This window comes from Varanus komodoensis, unplaced genomic scaffold, assembly GCF_004798865.1.
Source record: "Varanus komodoensis strain SLA01 unplaced genomic scaffold, ASM479886v1 scaffold27, whole genome shotgun sequence".
In the NCBI taxonomy this organism is placed as follows: domain Eukaryota; kingdom Metazoa; phylum Chordata; class Lepidosauria; order Squamata; family Varanidae; genus Varanus; species Varanus komodoensis.
Window position 1 is genome coordinate 10,880,878 of NW_025335701.1, and position 13,280 is coordinate 10,894,157.

The following is a 13,280-nucleotide window of genomic DNA, read 5'->3' on the forward strand; positions in this document are numbered from 1 at the left end:
CCACGGACAGGACCTCCTCGCCCCCCCCACCTGGCAAATGAGTGGCTGCTACTCACTGTGGGGGGAACCCTTGGGACCCCGGTTTCAACACCAGAAAAAGCCCTCTGATCTATTCCAAAACCCCTCTGCTATTCCTCCAAGACACAGCCCCACCCAGAGCCGACTCGGAGCTGGAGGTGGCTGCGCAGAAACTTCGCACCCCAGTGATAACACGCGGACAAGAAGGGAGAAGAGCTTACATACCACTCGGCAATCTCTGGATGAAGAATCGTGTTGTTTACAGTAAACCTATATAAAAAGGGAAGAAGAAACAGAAATTAGCAACCTAACTTCTTAAGGGGGTTCTGTCCCACTCAGCAGCACTGCACCCAAAATTAATTACTTAATTAATTAATTTAGAACATTTCTATGCCACCCCATTCGCAAAAAGTCTCGGGACGGCTTACAAAACAAATAAACAATCATACAGATAACCTTAAAATCCCGGAGACATCTCGGCACAAATATAAAAACCAATAAATAAATACAATCAACAATTAACAATTAAAATAACTTTTAAATAAAAAGGTCTTGAAAATAACTTTTAAATAAAGCAGGCGTTCCTTTAGGTATTCAGGTCCCAAGCCGTTAAGGGCTTTGTAGGTGATAACCAGCACCTTGAATTGGGCCCGGACTTCGATGGGGAGCCAGTGAAGCTGGTAGAGGACTGGGGTTATGTGAGAATAATGCCCAGTCCCCGTCAGCAGCCTGGCAGCTGTTTTGCACCAATTGAAGTAATTGTAGTTCAATTACAATTGAAGTAAAATGCTCGCAAAAGGCGAATAGCATGCAGAGGGGAGGGAGGAGAGACTGAAGGAGCTGGGCCTCTTCAGCCTGGAGAGGAGGAGACTCAGAGGGGATCTGTTGGCGACATGTAGGTACGTGAGGGGGTGTCACACAGAGGTGGGTCATGACCTTTTTTTCCCTGCAGAGGAAGGCAGGACGCGCTCCAACAGAGCAAAGCTCAGGGAACCCAGGTTCCATCTAGATGCCAGGAAGCACTTCCTGACAGTCAGGACCCCGAGGGCGTGGAATGGGCTTCCCCAGGAGGTGGTTGAGGCCCCACCAGTGCGGGTGTTCAAGGACAGGCTGGACATGCACATGGTGGGCATGTCGTGAGCAGAGCCGGCTGGAGCCGGGGGTCAAACTGGATGGCCTGGGAGGCCCCTTCTGGCTCGCTCTGTTCCTAAATTTTAAGGAGGTGAGAAAGCAAGTTGAGGGCCAGAAAGCTTCTGCCACCCAGATCTCCTCATAAATGTGAGACTGACCATGGGCTTCACCCCACCTGCCCCCCGTTTCCTCTCCCATGTGATTCCATTTATCTCTTATTATGTGTATAGGCCGTCAAACGGTCCAAGAGGCTCTCTAGGCAGCACTCAGCGCCTGCCAGTCTCAGCAATGGCCAGCAGAGAAGCGAATGAGAATCAGGCACCCTCTTGAGCAAGGGCTTGTGTGGCTACTTCGAACCCCAGTGAAGGAAACCCCAGGCTGGTGCAGGGGCGAGTCCACGCCAGCGGCTGGCGCTTACAAAGGGCAGGGCGGAAGTGGCCTGCGAGGTGGGAAGGAAGCCGGGCCAGTGCCGCGCCACAGAGGCTTCACGCGTACCTTCTGCACTCGCCCGCTGCCGGGTGAAGCCGCGCGATGGATGCCCCGGGAAAGGAAGTCAGACCGAGAGCAGATGGGGACTCACGGGAGGCTTCTCCCTCAGTCGAAAGGACTGGGCATCCTTACACGCAGCAAGACGCACGGGCAAAAGCCAGACGCAGATCCGCCTCGCCAGGGACCAGGAGACTGTGTTGCCGCAGGTCCCGAGAGTGAGAAGCAGCAGGTCGGCACTGCTCTGAACACCAGAGCTGCAGCCACAAGCGAGGGCAGGAGAACCGCACCGCATCCCCCAGACTCAGCCCTGCCCAAGGCCCAAGGCAGGATTCAATCTCTTCACTACCGCCTCCGATCTCTGCGGGCGAGCTCAGCTTTTCCTCTGAGCCCCTGCTCTCGACACCTGCACTGTCAGGTGTTCATGCCTGCGCCTCACAGTGAAGCCAGCCGCACGATTTTAGGCCCTTCTGTGGAACTTGGGCTGTCACCGTGGAAAAGGGAGCACGGCTAATGAGATTTGCCTGCTTTGAACATAAATTGAACCCTTTTCCAATTGGGAGATTTTGAGAGCGTTCAATCTCGGAGAGAAAGGGTACGCGTGAGCACAAAAGCAGAAACGGTTGCAAAAGCTAGGTAAGCATAAAAGCAACGCACGACAACACCCACTGATGAGCAAAATGGTACATTTAGTCTATGAAATTCTGCGAACAAAAGGACAGACTCCCTTTCAGCTCAGAGAGTCCCACCATGATCTTAACGAGCGATGAAAGGAGGGAAGGATGCTGAGCACAGAAAAGCGGGATGTCATTCTGGAATCGAGATCAATACCGGGAATCGAACGTTCAACAAGAGAGCAACCCGACTGGGGTCCAGGACGAGTGAAAACAGCCACGGCTCTGCAACCAGCAGCTCTTTGTTCAGCTGAGCGGTGTTCGGATGGCAGCACAAGTGGGAGAAAAATGCTCACGACACAGAGAAAATACGCCTCTCTGGTTCCTCGATCGTGGTTCTGAACACAGGCTTCCGCAAAGCAGCTCAAAGCTTCTTTTCCACAAGCCAGAGGAAAATGCTTCCTTCCACACCTTTTTTGGCACCAGGCCTCTCTTGGGACAGGAACTGTAAACCTGCCATGCACCACCACATGGCTTCATTTATCTGGCTGCTGAACTGCATGTGGAAACCATGTGTTGTGTGAACCAGTGTTCCAGCATGGGCTAAGTTACCCCAGGGCAGTCAGAGGGCACAAGCCACGGGGCGGCGCTGCGATGAAAGGGAAGCTGCGACGAAGCCACGCATGGGTCATCCCGCTGCGTGAGCCAGGACGACACAGGTTGTTTGAGGGCTAGGCAACCATCAGGTGATCCGAGCACAAGCCGGAGGCTGCGGCTGCCTAACCCTCAAGCCACGCCGGTTCACCTGACAGGACAAGGGAGGGCAAGTTCAGGCAAGCGGGACGCCTGTGGCACATGCAAGCCATGACAGCCCCCCACGGCGACGGGGCCCCAGCGGCCTGCTGAATGGACCAGCTCAATGCCGCTTCAGCCCTGGGGCACGTAGGAAAGAGCTGATCAGGAGTACGGCCAGCTGGGCAGGGCAGGGCCGGGCCGGGCCGATCCTGGAGGGGAATGGCGCATAGCGACCTCAAGTTCCACAATGGAAGAAAGAAGGGGTACAAATATAATACATCAAACAGATCCAGCCATCGAGCAGGGCATCAGCCACAATCCCACAATGTGCAAAAGGTGCGTCACGAAAAAGGTAAACGAGGATGCCTTGCAACTTCCGGGAATGACGCAAGAAGCCGGATTAAGGTAGCGCAGGTAGCAAAAGGGGCGGGGACGGCACGCGTGCCCCAGAAGAGCCGCTGCTGGAAGGCTGGCTCAGGGAGCTTCGCGGCCCCTCGCCCTGATGGCTCAGCGACCCCGGCATCCAAGGCAGTGGGCCTGGGCGGGCCGGCAGCTGAGGACGGGGCCAGGCAGGCGCTCCAGTCCCGAAGCCCTTCTTGTGCTTTCCTCGCAGCCAGGTGGGTGGCTGCTTTGTGGACTGACGCTGCCCCTCGTCGAGCAGGGCCCTCCGGAAGCTCTTCACTGCCGTCACCAACGGAAAGGAGGAGAGGCTGCCCACCCCGACCCGCTTGCAGGAAGCAGCTTCAGCCTGGCCCCTCTCCTTTTCCTCCACGTTAATGCTGGTGAAAAGGATCTCTTCACTCTCCCTCCCCCCGCCATGCCTGAGAGACGCAAAACGCACGGGAGAAGAGTGGTGCCTGGGCAGGAGCCGCTTGGGCTGCGCAGGGCCTGCTCGCCGCTCTTTTCAGCGCCAGGGGGAAGCTTCCCAGTTGCCCAGCATTCTGACAGTTAACTTCTTCACTTTAGTTTTCCATATTGCATTTTATCCCACACCATTTCTTATACATCCGTGCGGATTCCGTTGCAACTGCGGCAGTCCTCTTTGTTTACATCTTCCTGGTTTTTGCTGTTGTGGGCTTCTGCCAACCGCCCAGAGAGCTGCGACTATTGGGCGGCATAAAAACGAAGTAAATAAGTGAAGTGCCCACGCATGCACCCCCCACCCCCCAAGGGACGGATCTCGACTTTGTCACAGAGCTATATTGTGACCAGAACACATCTGCCAGGACGAGTGACCCAGGAGGGATTCGGCCGGCTCACCAAGGGGGGGAAGTGCCACCCGCATTAGCACAACGGGGGCAGATTTCAAAGCGGGAGAGAGCACGGCACCCTGGAGAAGCAGAGCACCAAGTCCAGCTCGTGGCTGGAGGGAGGCAAGCCCCGAAGTGCACAATGGGGCGAGGCGAGCGCTGGAAAACCCCTCCTGAGACGACACGCGACCGGGAGGGACGGTGACCCTCCCCTGCCCCACGCGAGGCCTGGGAACTGGCCAGGGCAGGGAGACACCCTCCCCTTCAGCCTGATCTGCCCAGAAAAGGCTTCCCAGAGATTGCCTCCAAAAACCGGACTGCCGAAAGCCGAGGAACCTGCAGGAGGGGCTTGATAAAGGACCTAGAACAGCCTGTTCCTGGGCTGGATGCAGTGTCGCTCTGGGTGGGAAGAGGAATCTTATTCAAGCAGGTGAGTTGCCAGGAAAGCTTAAGAGGAAGTAACCCAAGGGTGTCTTTGACAAGGCGATGAATTTAGCAGCAGCAGCAGAATGTGAAGCGACCTTATTCTGCTTCTTCCTAATAAGGCAGGAATACATCAATTGATATTCTTGAGCTGCTCACAGCAAATAGGGTGGAAGTTACGTTGTTCTTGACATTCCACCAAATCCCCAGGAAGTCTCTTATATAAAAGATGGCTAAAAGAGAGAAAATGCAACACTCGCTTGGAGAAAAAAGATGCACGTCCCTCTCAATGAATCTATTTCCATTTTTTTTAAGGCACAGATCAATTTTGCATGGTTGACAAAGCAACCAGAGCTGTAGAAACCAAGAGCAGACATTACGCCATTTCTCCCACAGCTTAATTAGCTGCAAGTATTCGGCATCAGCTCCGTTCGGCTTGGTTAAAGAATCAGAGAAGCGGCAGCTTTGGGAGCAGGCGATGCCCAAGAAGCCGGAGCTGTGGGAGAAGCAGCTTTCTAACCAGAGACAGAAGATGTTAATTCTGACACGCAATGACAGAAAACTGCTCGCTGCCACATCTGTGGGTGCTCTTTTGCTGACAGTTGTGTATCGCACAAATGATACACAACTGTCAAAAGGCAGAGGGGAAATCACTCGCTGCCCTGAGTGCTAAAGAACATCTGCAGGCACACGGAAAGAAAGCCGGTGGAAGAACGGGAAGGTGCTTGCCAAGCGGCCATGGATCCGGATCAACCCAACGGAACAGTTCCTCGGGGCGGGGCAGAGAAAACCCTCACAGTTCCTGAAAAGAAATGGCGGCAACAGCCAAACAACGCAGCAGAGTGCTTAAAGTTGCAAATACTGGGAAGGTTTTCCAAGCCAGGCCAGCCACCCAGCCCCAGCATTTGGGCGACGCTACACGTCTGTGGCATCGCTTGGTGAGTTGCCGCTCGTGCCAGGGAAGACTAAGGTGGCTTCCAAGGCTGCAGCAAAGCTCCTCTGCTAATAATGTTCCAAGCACACTCTGGCCTCACACGTTGTGCAAATGCCACTCACCCGCCTCGTAGCAAGGCTCGTATCAACCACCCCGGCCAAACCAGAGCCCAGCCGAGTTCATCACTAAGCCAACATCTGCCCTTCCACATTCACATTCACCGTGTATTTTAAAGAATGAGTTGACTTACAACTGCTTTCAACTCACAAACCCAGAAGGCAACTTACTGGCTGATCCCGTCAAACGACGCCTCCCGGGTCACGCTGCCGCTGTCCGTATTAACTCCTCGCTGGAAAAGGAAGGCAGAATAAGCGAGACTCTGGGTGATGGAGGGGCTGCAGCAGCCCTGAGTGAGGAAAAGCCCTCTCCTGGGGCACCCTGGTGCTCTCCAGACCGTGCCCCTGCCCCTCTGGGGGCATCCCCCCACCTCACAGGACGAACGAGGCCTCTCACAGGCGGCAGGCTTTGCCTGTGGAGAATCATGGAAGAGTAGAGCTGGAAGACCCAGGAAGGCCATCGGGTCCACCCCCTGCTGCTGCAGGACACCAAGCCACACCCTCCCACTCAGAGGGCTGCCCAGTTCCTTTCTGAAAGTCTCCAGGGTGGGAGAGCCCCCCGCCTCTCCAGGCAGCCGGTCCCACTGCCGTATTTCTCCGACTGTGAGGAAGCTTTTCCTGATGTCCAGCCTGGCTTTGGGTTGCCGCAACTTGACTTGATTCTTCCGTGCCCTGAACTCTGGCATCAGCGAGATGAGATCTTGACCTTCCTCTTTGTGGCAGCCTTTGGGGGACTTATAGAGGGATCTCATGTCCCCCCTCAGCCTTCTCTTCTCAAGGCTGAACATGACCAGTTCCCTCAGCCTCTCCTCACAGGGCAGCATTTCCAAGCCCTGGGTCATTTTTGTTGCCCTCCTCTGGACCCTTTCCAGTTTACCTGCCTCTTTCTTTACTCTTGGGGTCCAGCACTGGACAAAGGACTCCTGACTCGTGAGGAGTACTGAGGAATTAATCAAACTCTGTAGCGTTGGGCAGGGGAATTTGTTAGGCTGCCTCTGCTCTCTTCTGCAGCAGGCTATTTCTCCAGAGGTGACCCCTGCAAAACACCTGGACCCTTCACCTCCTAGAAGACCCCCAGGAGGCTCCGTGGGCTGGATGCCAAAGCGACTCTGGCCAGGTAAGGCCGTGGACGAGGGATCCCTCATGCCTGAGTGAGGAGCCCAAGGGGAGGAACCCAGCCTGGTGAAGCTCACCCTGCTGCCGCGCCAGGCCAGCCTGAGCGCACATGGTGGAGAACTCTGGGAGTTGGGGGGGGGTGCAAGCACATTTTATTTCCTTTATTACAGCAGAGAAAGGGGGTCTTCTCCCCACCCCACATCCACTGACACCTCCCGCAGACCCTGTGGAGTGAGGGCACGGTGCAGGAAGGCCCCGGCAACCGAGGAAACCCCACCTCACCTCTCCGGCCGCCTCGGGCTGCCTTCCTGCCTGCAGAATGCGGCACAGACCTCGATTCCATGCTGCCTCCAGCAAGAGCGCTGGGCCGAGCAGGGTGTCCCAGCGGCCTCCCGGCGGCCCAGGGGAAGAGCCTGCCATGCAGCCATGTCACGGGCTGGCTAACACCGAGCGCGGCTACCAGCTGCCCCGCTCGGCGGCTGCCGAGGGAGGAGCAAGGCTGCAGGGGCCCGCCTCGCCGGCTTCTCCGAGCAGCTCAAGGCTGGTCCCCAGGAAAGTGCTCCCCTTGCATGCGCTGAACCGAAGCCAGGGGCTTTCTGCGGATCACCCGCTCGCAGCACGGAGACAGGCCTCTTGCCTGCGGCCCGAGCCCCAGAAGGCTCTCCAGGGAGGGGTCTGAGAGGCAGGGGCAGGGGTGTCCCACCTGCCTGCCCTGATTTTCCTGATGGGATGCCCCTTGGGGGGTGGGCCTGAATCAGGTCTGCCTCGTTTTTTAATTTCCATAAACCACTCTGGAAATGTTTCGCCCCTAAGCCCAGAAATAAACAGATGCCAGCACCGTCCTTTGCCTGGGCAGAGGCTCTCCTCCGATGCTACGGAAGCTCAGCTGTGCCACCCAGTAACATACTCAGGATAAACTGGTCCACTGATCAAACGCTGCATTATCTGAAGCCACTTACCAGAGTCAGAAGAACCGAAGGGTTCTTGGAAGCAAGGACTTGGGAAATCTGGCAAAATAAGGAGGAGATCCCAGTTACATGCTGCCCCCACTTGCCACCTCAAGCCCACCCCAAGCGCAGTGGCAGCGCACGCCCTTTGCCCGCTCCCCGAGTCGCCTTCCGCCTGGGATTTCATCTTTCGGCCCTGTTTCTGGGTTCGTTTTGGGCTGCTTCAGCAGAGGGTTTCCAAGGTGCCCATCCCGGTTGGGAGGGCCCTTCTCTTCGGAAGAGGGGGGAGCATCAGAGTGCGGCGCCTCCGCTTCGGCCACCCCGCCTCGGGGCCCTGCGGGACTCCAGCCGAGGAGAGGACCGGGCCTCCTGGCAACGTGGTGCCCTGCCTTTCGTGACACTCTCAAACCACGCGAGTGTGCACCCAGGAGGGGTCTGGGGCTGCCTTCTGCTCTGCCAGGACCCACACCCAGGCTACCGCCCCATCCCCAAAACCGGGTGGTGCAGCGGAAAGAAGGGGCCAACCCTCTGAGGGTTCTCCCCTCGAAAGCAGAGCGTCTCCCTGTCCTTGCCACCACACTGCTGACGCTGCGGGGAGCCACAAATGGGTTGGGGGCAGAATTCAGCAGCGTGGCAGCTGGGCGAAGGAGCGGCTTTGCTTAGAATCTGCCCTGGCTTCACTGTCGGGACAACGCAGATGTTCAGTGCCTGTTTCCAACGCCCCATTGCGCACCACGCTGGGAAAGTTTGGAGGCAGTGTGGCAGGTGGAGGGAGCGGACCCTGCCAAACTGGCTGGGGCACCCCACGTGCCCGCCCCGGGCCTCTGTCCCCGCCCCAGCGGAAAGCGAAATCCCTGTGTCCTCCTCCTCCTCCGGTCTCGCCCCACAGAACGATTTAAGCACAGAGACCAGCGCGTGTCCCTCTGCTGATGGATGAGACACTTGACAGTGTGCCAATATATGTGATATGAAGCACCGAGGAATTGGATTTCTGGCCAGGAATCACTTGTCATCCACTCCTGGAGTTAAGAAGGCCTTAAGCAGCACTTCGGTATTCGGCACACAGAGCCAGATAACAAGACACCACGACTGCTGCCCAGATATCTCGGGCAGCTGCGGTGGAGGGAAATGCCTGCACTATCATGATACGACGTCCGCTCACAGACTCGTCTTCGCAATCCAACTGCTTCAAAATGTCAGCCCAACGGGGAGTTTTCTGAAACAGGCCCTCAGAATTTCAGGGTCCCGAAGGGGGAAAATCACGAGGGTTTGTTTGATCATCTTAATTTTTGCACTGCAGCTCACTGTGCATCGGCACAGCATCGCAGCTTGGGTGTTGCACAGGGGACCCAGGTGACCTGGGTTCTAGTCCCCCTGCAGCCATGAAGCGCGCAGAGTGACTGGGCCAGTTCCCCTCTCTCAGCCTAGCCTACCTTACAGGGATGTTGTGAGCACAAAGTGAAAAGGAGGAAGAAGGTTGCGTAAGTTGGCTTGTATTCCTTGCCAGGAAAAGTGCAGGACATAAATAAACTTAATTATCAGAGATAAAGCTGGAAGAGGGGATCTGGAACATTTCATTTGTTTGCCACCTTTTTGCATTGGTTTTCTGGTCAATTCACACCTGAGTTAATATACAAATCGAAAACAGCTGATGTAAAAGAGGAAAATACACCGGAGCCTGGAATGGCCATCTTTCAAAAAGACAGACCCCCGTGCGCCACTGTGATCCGCGGGCGGCATTCACCCGGGCCGTCTGCAGGGAGATGGGGAATGCGCGAATGGCACCCAACTGGGAGAGAGTCCTGCCGCCAGGGGGCTGCGACACGGCAGGGCCGTCTCCCACACCACCCAGCTGGCTGCCGTGGCTGCTGGAATCGGTGCCGGGGCCTCGGTGACGAATGCAAACGACGCACAGGAGCCGAGCACCGTTGTTACTTGGCTACACATGCAAGTGCACGCACGGCACATCAAGGCGGCTCCTACGACACCTTAGCCGTGGGTGTTCAAAGCATTCCCACACCTGCGCATTTCCTTACAAACCCAGCCTCGCATTTTGTGGGGTCCCGAGGGAGATGCGCTTGTCTTAAGGGACGGATGCTGACATCCAGGCCACATCCAGGCCACATGGGGGCGCAGGCCATGCCCCTTCCTCTGCCCCCCATTCCTTCCCCCTCCAGCCACCAATCATTTGGTAGATTCCAGAGGCTGCAGTTTTTTCTCCATTCTAAAGAAATGGAAAAGCATTTCCTAAGGCTCAGTGACTGCTGGGAAGCTAAAATAGGCTGACACTTGTGGCATTTTTATTGTTCTGGCCTTCCCTGTGCTGCCTGGGGCCCCACACCTTCTGAGTCTGCCCAGGTCACCATGAATGCAAAAGCTTCTCCAAAGCCGAATTAGCCCTTGGGCAAAAAGAGGTTTGGTGCCCGGTCATCACACCGCAAAATTAGTCTGTGACAAAGCCAGCGTTTCAACCAGGGACGGCCAGTTGCGCTGGAACTCTTCCAGTGCAAACTTCAAGCTCCGCACTATCACCTACAAAGAGAAATCCCACAGCGTGGGCACATGCCAAAAGCAAATGTGTGAATTCGTTTAGATAAGGCACTGAACAGCCAACAAAGGACAGGAAAGGTAGCCCTCATCATACATGCCCAGCCCATGAGAATCAGGACCCTCTGCTCAGATAAAAGTACACGGAAAAACACGTGCGTTTGCAGAGGGGAGAAACTCACGCAGCAGCCAGGAAAGCAGAGTTGGCTCTGTCCGTTCAGGCTGCAGGAGGAGGAGGGAGAGAATCCAAGGTCTCTCCGTTCAGTTTGCTGAGAGTCAAGTGGTTTTCCTCTTCCTAAATTCTTTCCACCCACCTAGTCATTATAAGACCATTGTATCTTTACTCTGCCCAACATCCGAAGTCCTCTACTATCTGAAGAAATGGTACCCAAGCTGGCTTGTTTCTTCCTCTCCCCTCCTCATCTGTTTTTTCTTCAGTGTCACAACACTTAGCCAGGGGACAGGGGCTGTCTTGCCTTCTACGGACTGCAAGGAAACACCTATTCAGTTGGAGCAGTGAGTAAAGAATGCTTTAAAATGGAAATAAATTGTTCAGGAGTAACTGCACCGTTCCATGTGCCAAGACAGTTTTCGGTTCCTGCTTCCTCAAACAGCCGTTTCCCTTGGCACAAGGCAAACGTGGATTGCGATGGAGACAACTTTCAAAAGCAAACTGTGATACAGTCGAGGAGGTTTGTGGACTGAAAGGGAAGCGAGCCAAAGAAATTCCACCAGGCAAGCCTGACGTATCTCACTGGGTCGCAGCCAAAGACGCAGCAACGAGGACTCGGCCACGTTTCCTCTCGCTTTCTCCCTTGAAGCCATTGCACCAGTTTTACCCGGTCATGAAATGCTTTCCAAGGAGAGACACCCATCTGCAGCTTGGCTGTTGTCGCCAGTGGTGATCCCCATGGTAGGGACAAGGCGAACAGCCACAAAGAAGCAACTTTCCAACTTCTCCTCCTCTAGCTGGAGAGGAAACACCACCTCCCTGGAAAGTGCCTAGCCCCAAATGTTCTGCTCTGCTTGGTTTTTTGGGCAGGATCCTGGTAACAGCGCAACACTCACCTCATCCGTGAAACGGACTTCGTGGACAGCGTACTTCTGCTTGAAGTGTTCAGGGGGGTGAATCCTTTGGGAAGAAAAGGCACAGGGTTACTTTGGAAGGCAGCAGAGCACTCCGTGTCTTATTCGTATTTCCACACTGTTCTGCCACCCCTCTTTGTGCAAGGGGCAGGCCCAAGGAAAGAGGAGAAAGGGCGGCTGCTGACATGACTCGGACAAACCCACAAGCCGCCAAGTTTAGGGTGCAGGACTCCGCATTTTGCCCAGTCAACGACAGCAGTATTAGCCTCTTTTTAAGACACCACTTAGGAAAAGGGGGCCGGGGGCCGTTTGTAATGGCGGGGCAGTTATTCATGGAGCATTCCTATGTGAGAAATGCATCGGGCTACCTTTTAGCTCTAGCCATTTTTAGAATTTTCTGCCTTGCGATCTTGTTTCCTTTGGGAACATCCACAAAGGATAGTTTAGCATTACACCTTGAGAGGAACTCTGCTTTTCAAGGCTCTCACTTCAGGGGGGTCCTCAGCCCCCTGCATTTACCTACAGTGCAGGCAGGTAACACGGGCAGGCAGGTAGACAAACAGAGGGACCAACAGACACACACACACACACAGGCAGGCAGGCAACAGAAAGCCAGATTTCCTGGAAATGGCAAACAACACGTCCCTTGTCAGTAATACCACTACTGAATGGTCTCGGTTGGGGAGGTGGCCCAAATTCTATTTTGGGGGCCGCATGCCGGTGCCATGAGGGGCCAAGACACGAGGAGTACACCTCAAATCAGCAAGCATTTCACCTGAAAGCTCCTGCTGCCAATGTTTAAGCCTTAGGAAGGCATTTCAACCTTTCAGGAAGGGTGTGCAAAGGACAGCAAACTAAGCAACGGTGCGTGGCCGGGGCAAAGGGGCTGGAAGGGGTGCAGACGTTCCCAAAGGGGAGACGCGGCCCCCAGCCCTGAGGTTCTGCACCCTTCATCTACAAATAAGCAAGCTCATGCTAAAAGTAACTGATTATACCACGGCTAAGCTGCAGCTCACCTCCCTTCAACAGCATGACGCTTATTCCACTGCTCTCCCGACATCTTTGGGTCAGAATGTCAGTTCCCCCCACTCATGAGGCAGATTCCAGTCCCCGAAAGCCCCTCTCCTAGCCTTCAGCAGGCCCATCCCGGCATAGGATGCAACCGCAATGGTTCCTCTTCGGGGCAGGTAACAGCCCCACGCGCAAGAGCCCCTAACATGAGCCTCGCATTTGTGCATTCAGTGCGCCAACACACTTCATTAAGGATTCCGCTTATCGAGTGCCTCAGCTATAAAAGCAGCTAAAAAATAAAAGGTAAGCTTTGCGGACTGTAAATAATTGCAAAGTGGTAAAAGCACGCTTATGGCTGTTGCTTCCACGCTCTGCGGCACTGTAAATCATCCCGAAATCACCATTTACATCTTCCTCCAAAAAGTCAAAACTCAGCAGTCGAAGAAGCCCACAATTTTACTCACACGACCTCCTATACACTGCGATGAAAGCATTTCCCAAATTTCTGATAGCCAAGGCGGGGTTTTCTTTCTGAACTGATGATGTGGGGATAATTCACCCCGCGGCGGTTTGATCAGAACTGAGCTGTGCTTTGTATACTAGACGGAAACTAACTGGCCAAATGTCTGTCATTGGAACTCCGCTGGAACACGGCCCCCAAACCCCTTCTGGAAGGGGAGTTTGGCGCCTGGACCCAGCCAGATTTGGCCCCCGTGCCCTGGTATTCAGCACCTGTGAGGGAGCCCTGCTTCAATTGGAAAGGCATTTGGAAAGGCCGAACCAGCAAAACCTGAGAAATTGTGCAG

At 55.0% G+C, this 13,280-nt stretch overlaps 1 protein-coding gene across 2 annotated transcripts in view; it reads right to left on the minus strand.

The window, feature by feature from the left end:
- Window positions 1–13,280, minus strand: part of PEPD (peptidase D) — a 125,332-nt gene that overhangs the window by 85,108 nt on the left and 26,944 nt on the right. For both annotated transcript variants that reach the window (XM_044433985.1, XM_044433984.1), the window contains exons 4-7: window positions 11,446–11,509; window positions 7,843–7,890; window positions 5,939–6,000; window positions 244–288 (exon numbers count right to left, since the gene is read on the minus strand). In XM_044433985.1, coding sequence (XP_044289920.1) covers window positions 244–288; window positions 5,939–6,000; window positions 7,843–7,890; window positions 11,446–11,509 — 219 coding nt within the window. The remainder of the gene's footprint in view (window positions 1–243; window positions 289–5,938; window positions 6,001–7,842; window positions 7,891–11,445; window positions 11,510–13,280) is intronic.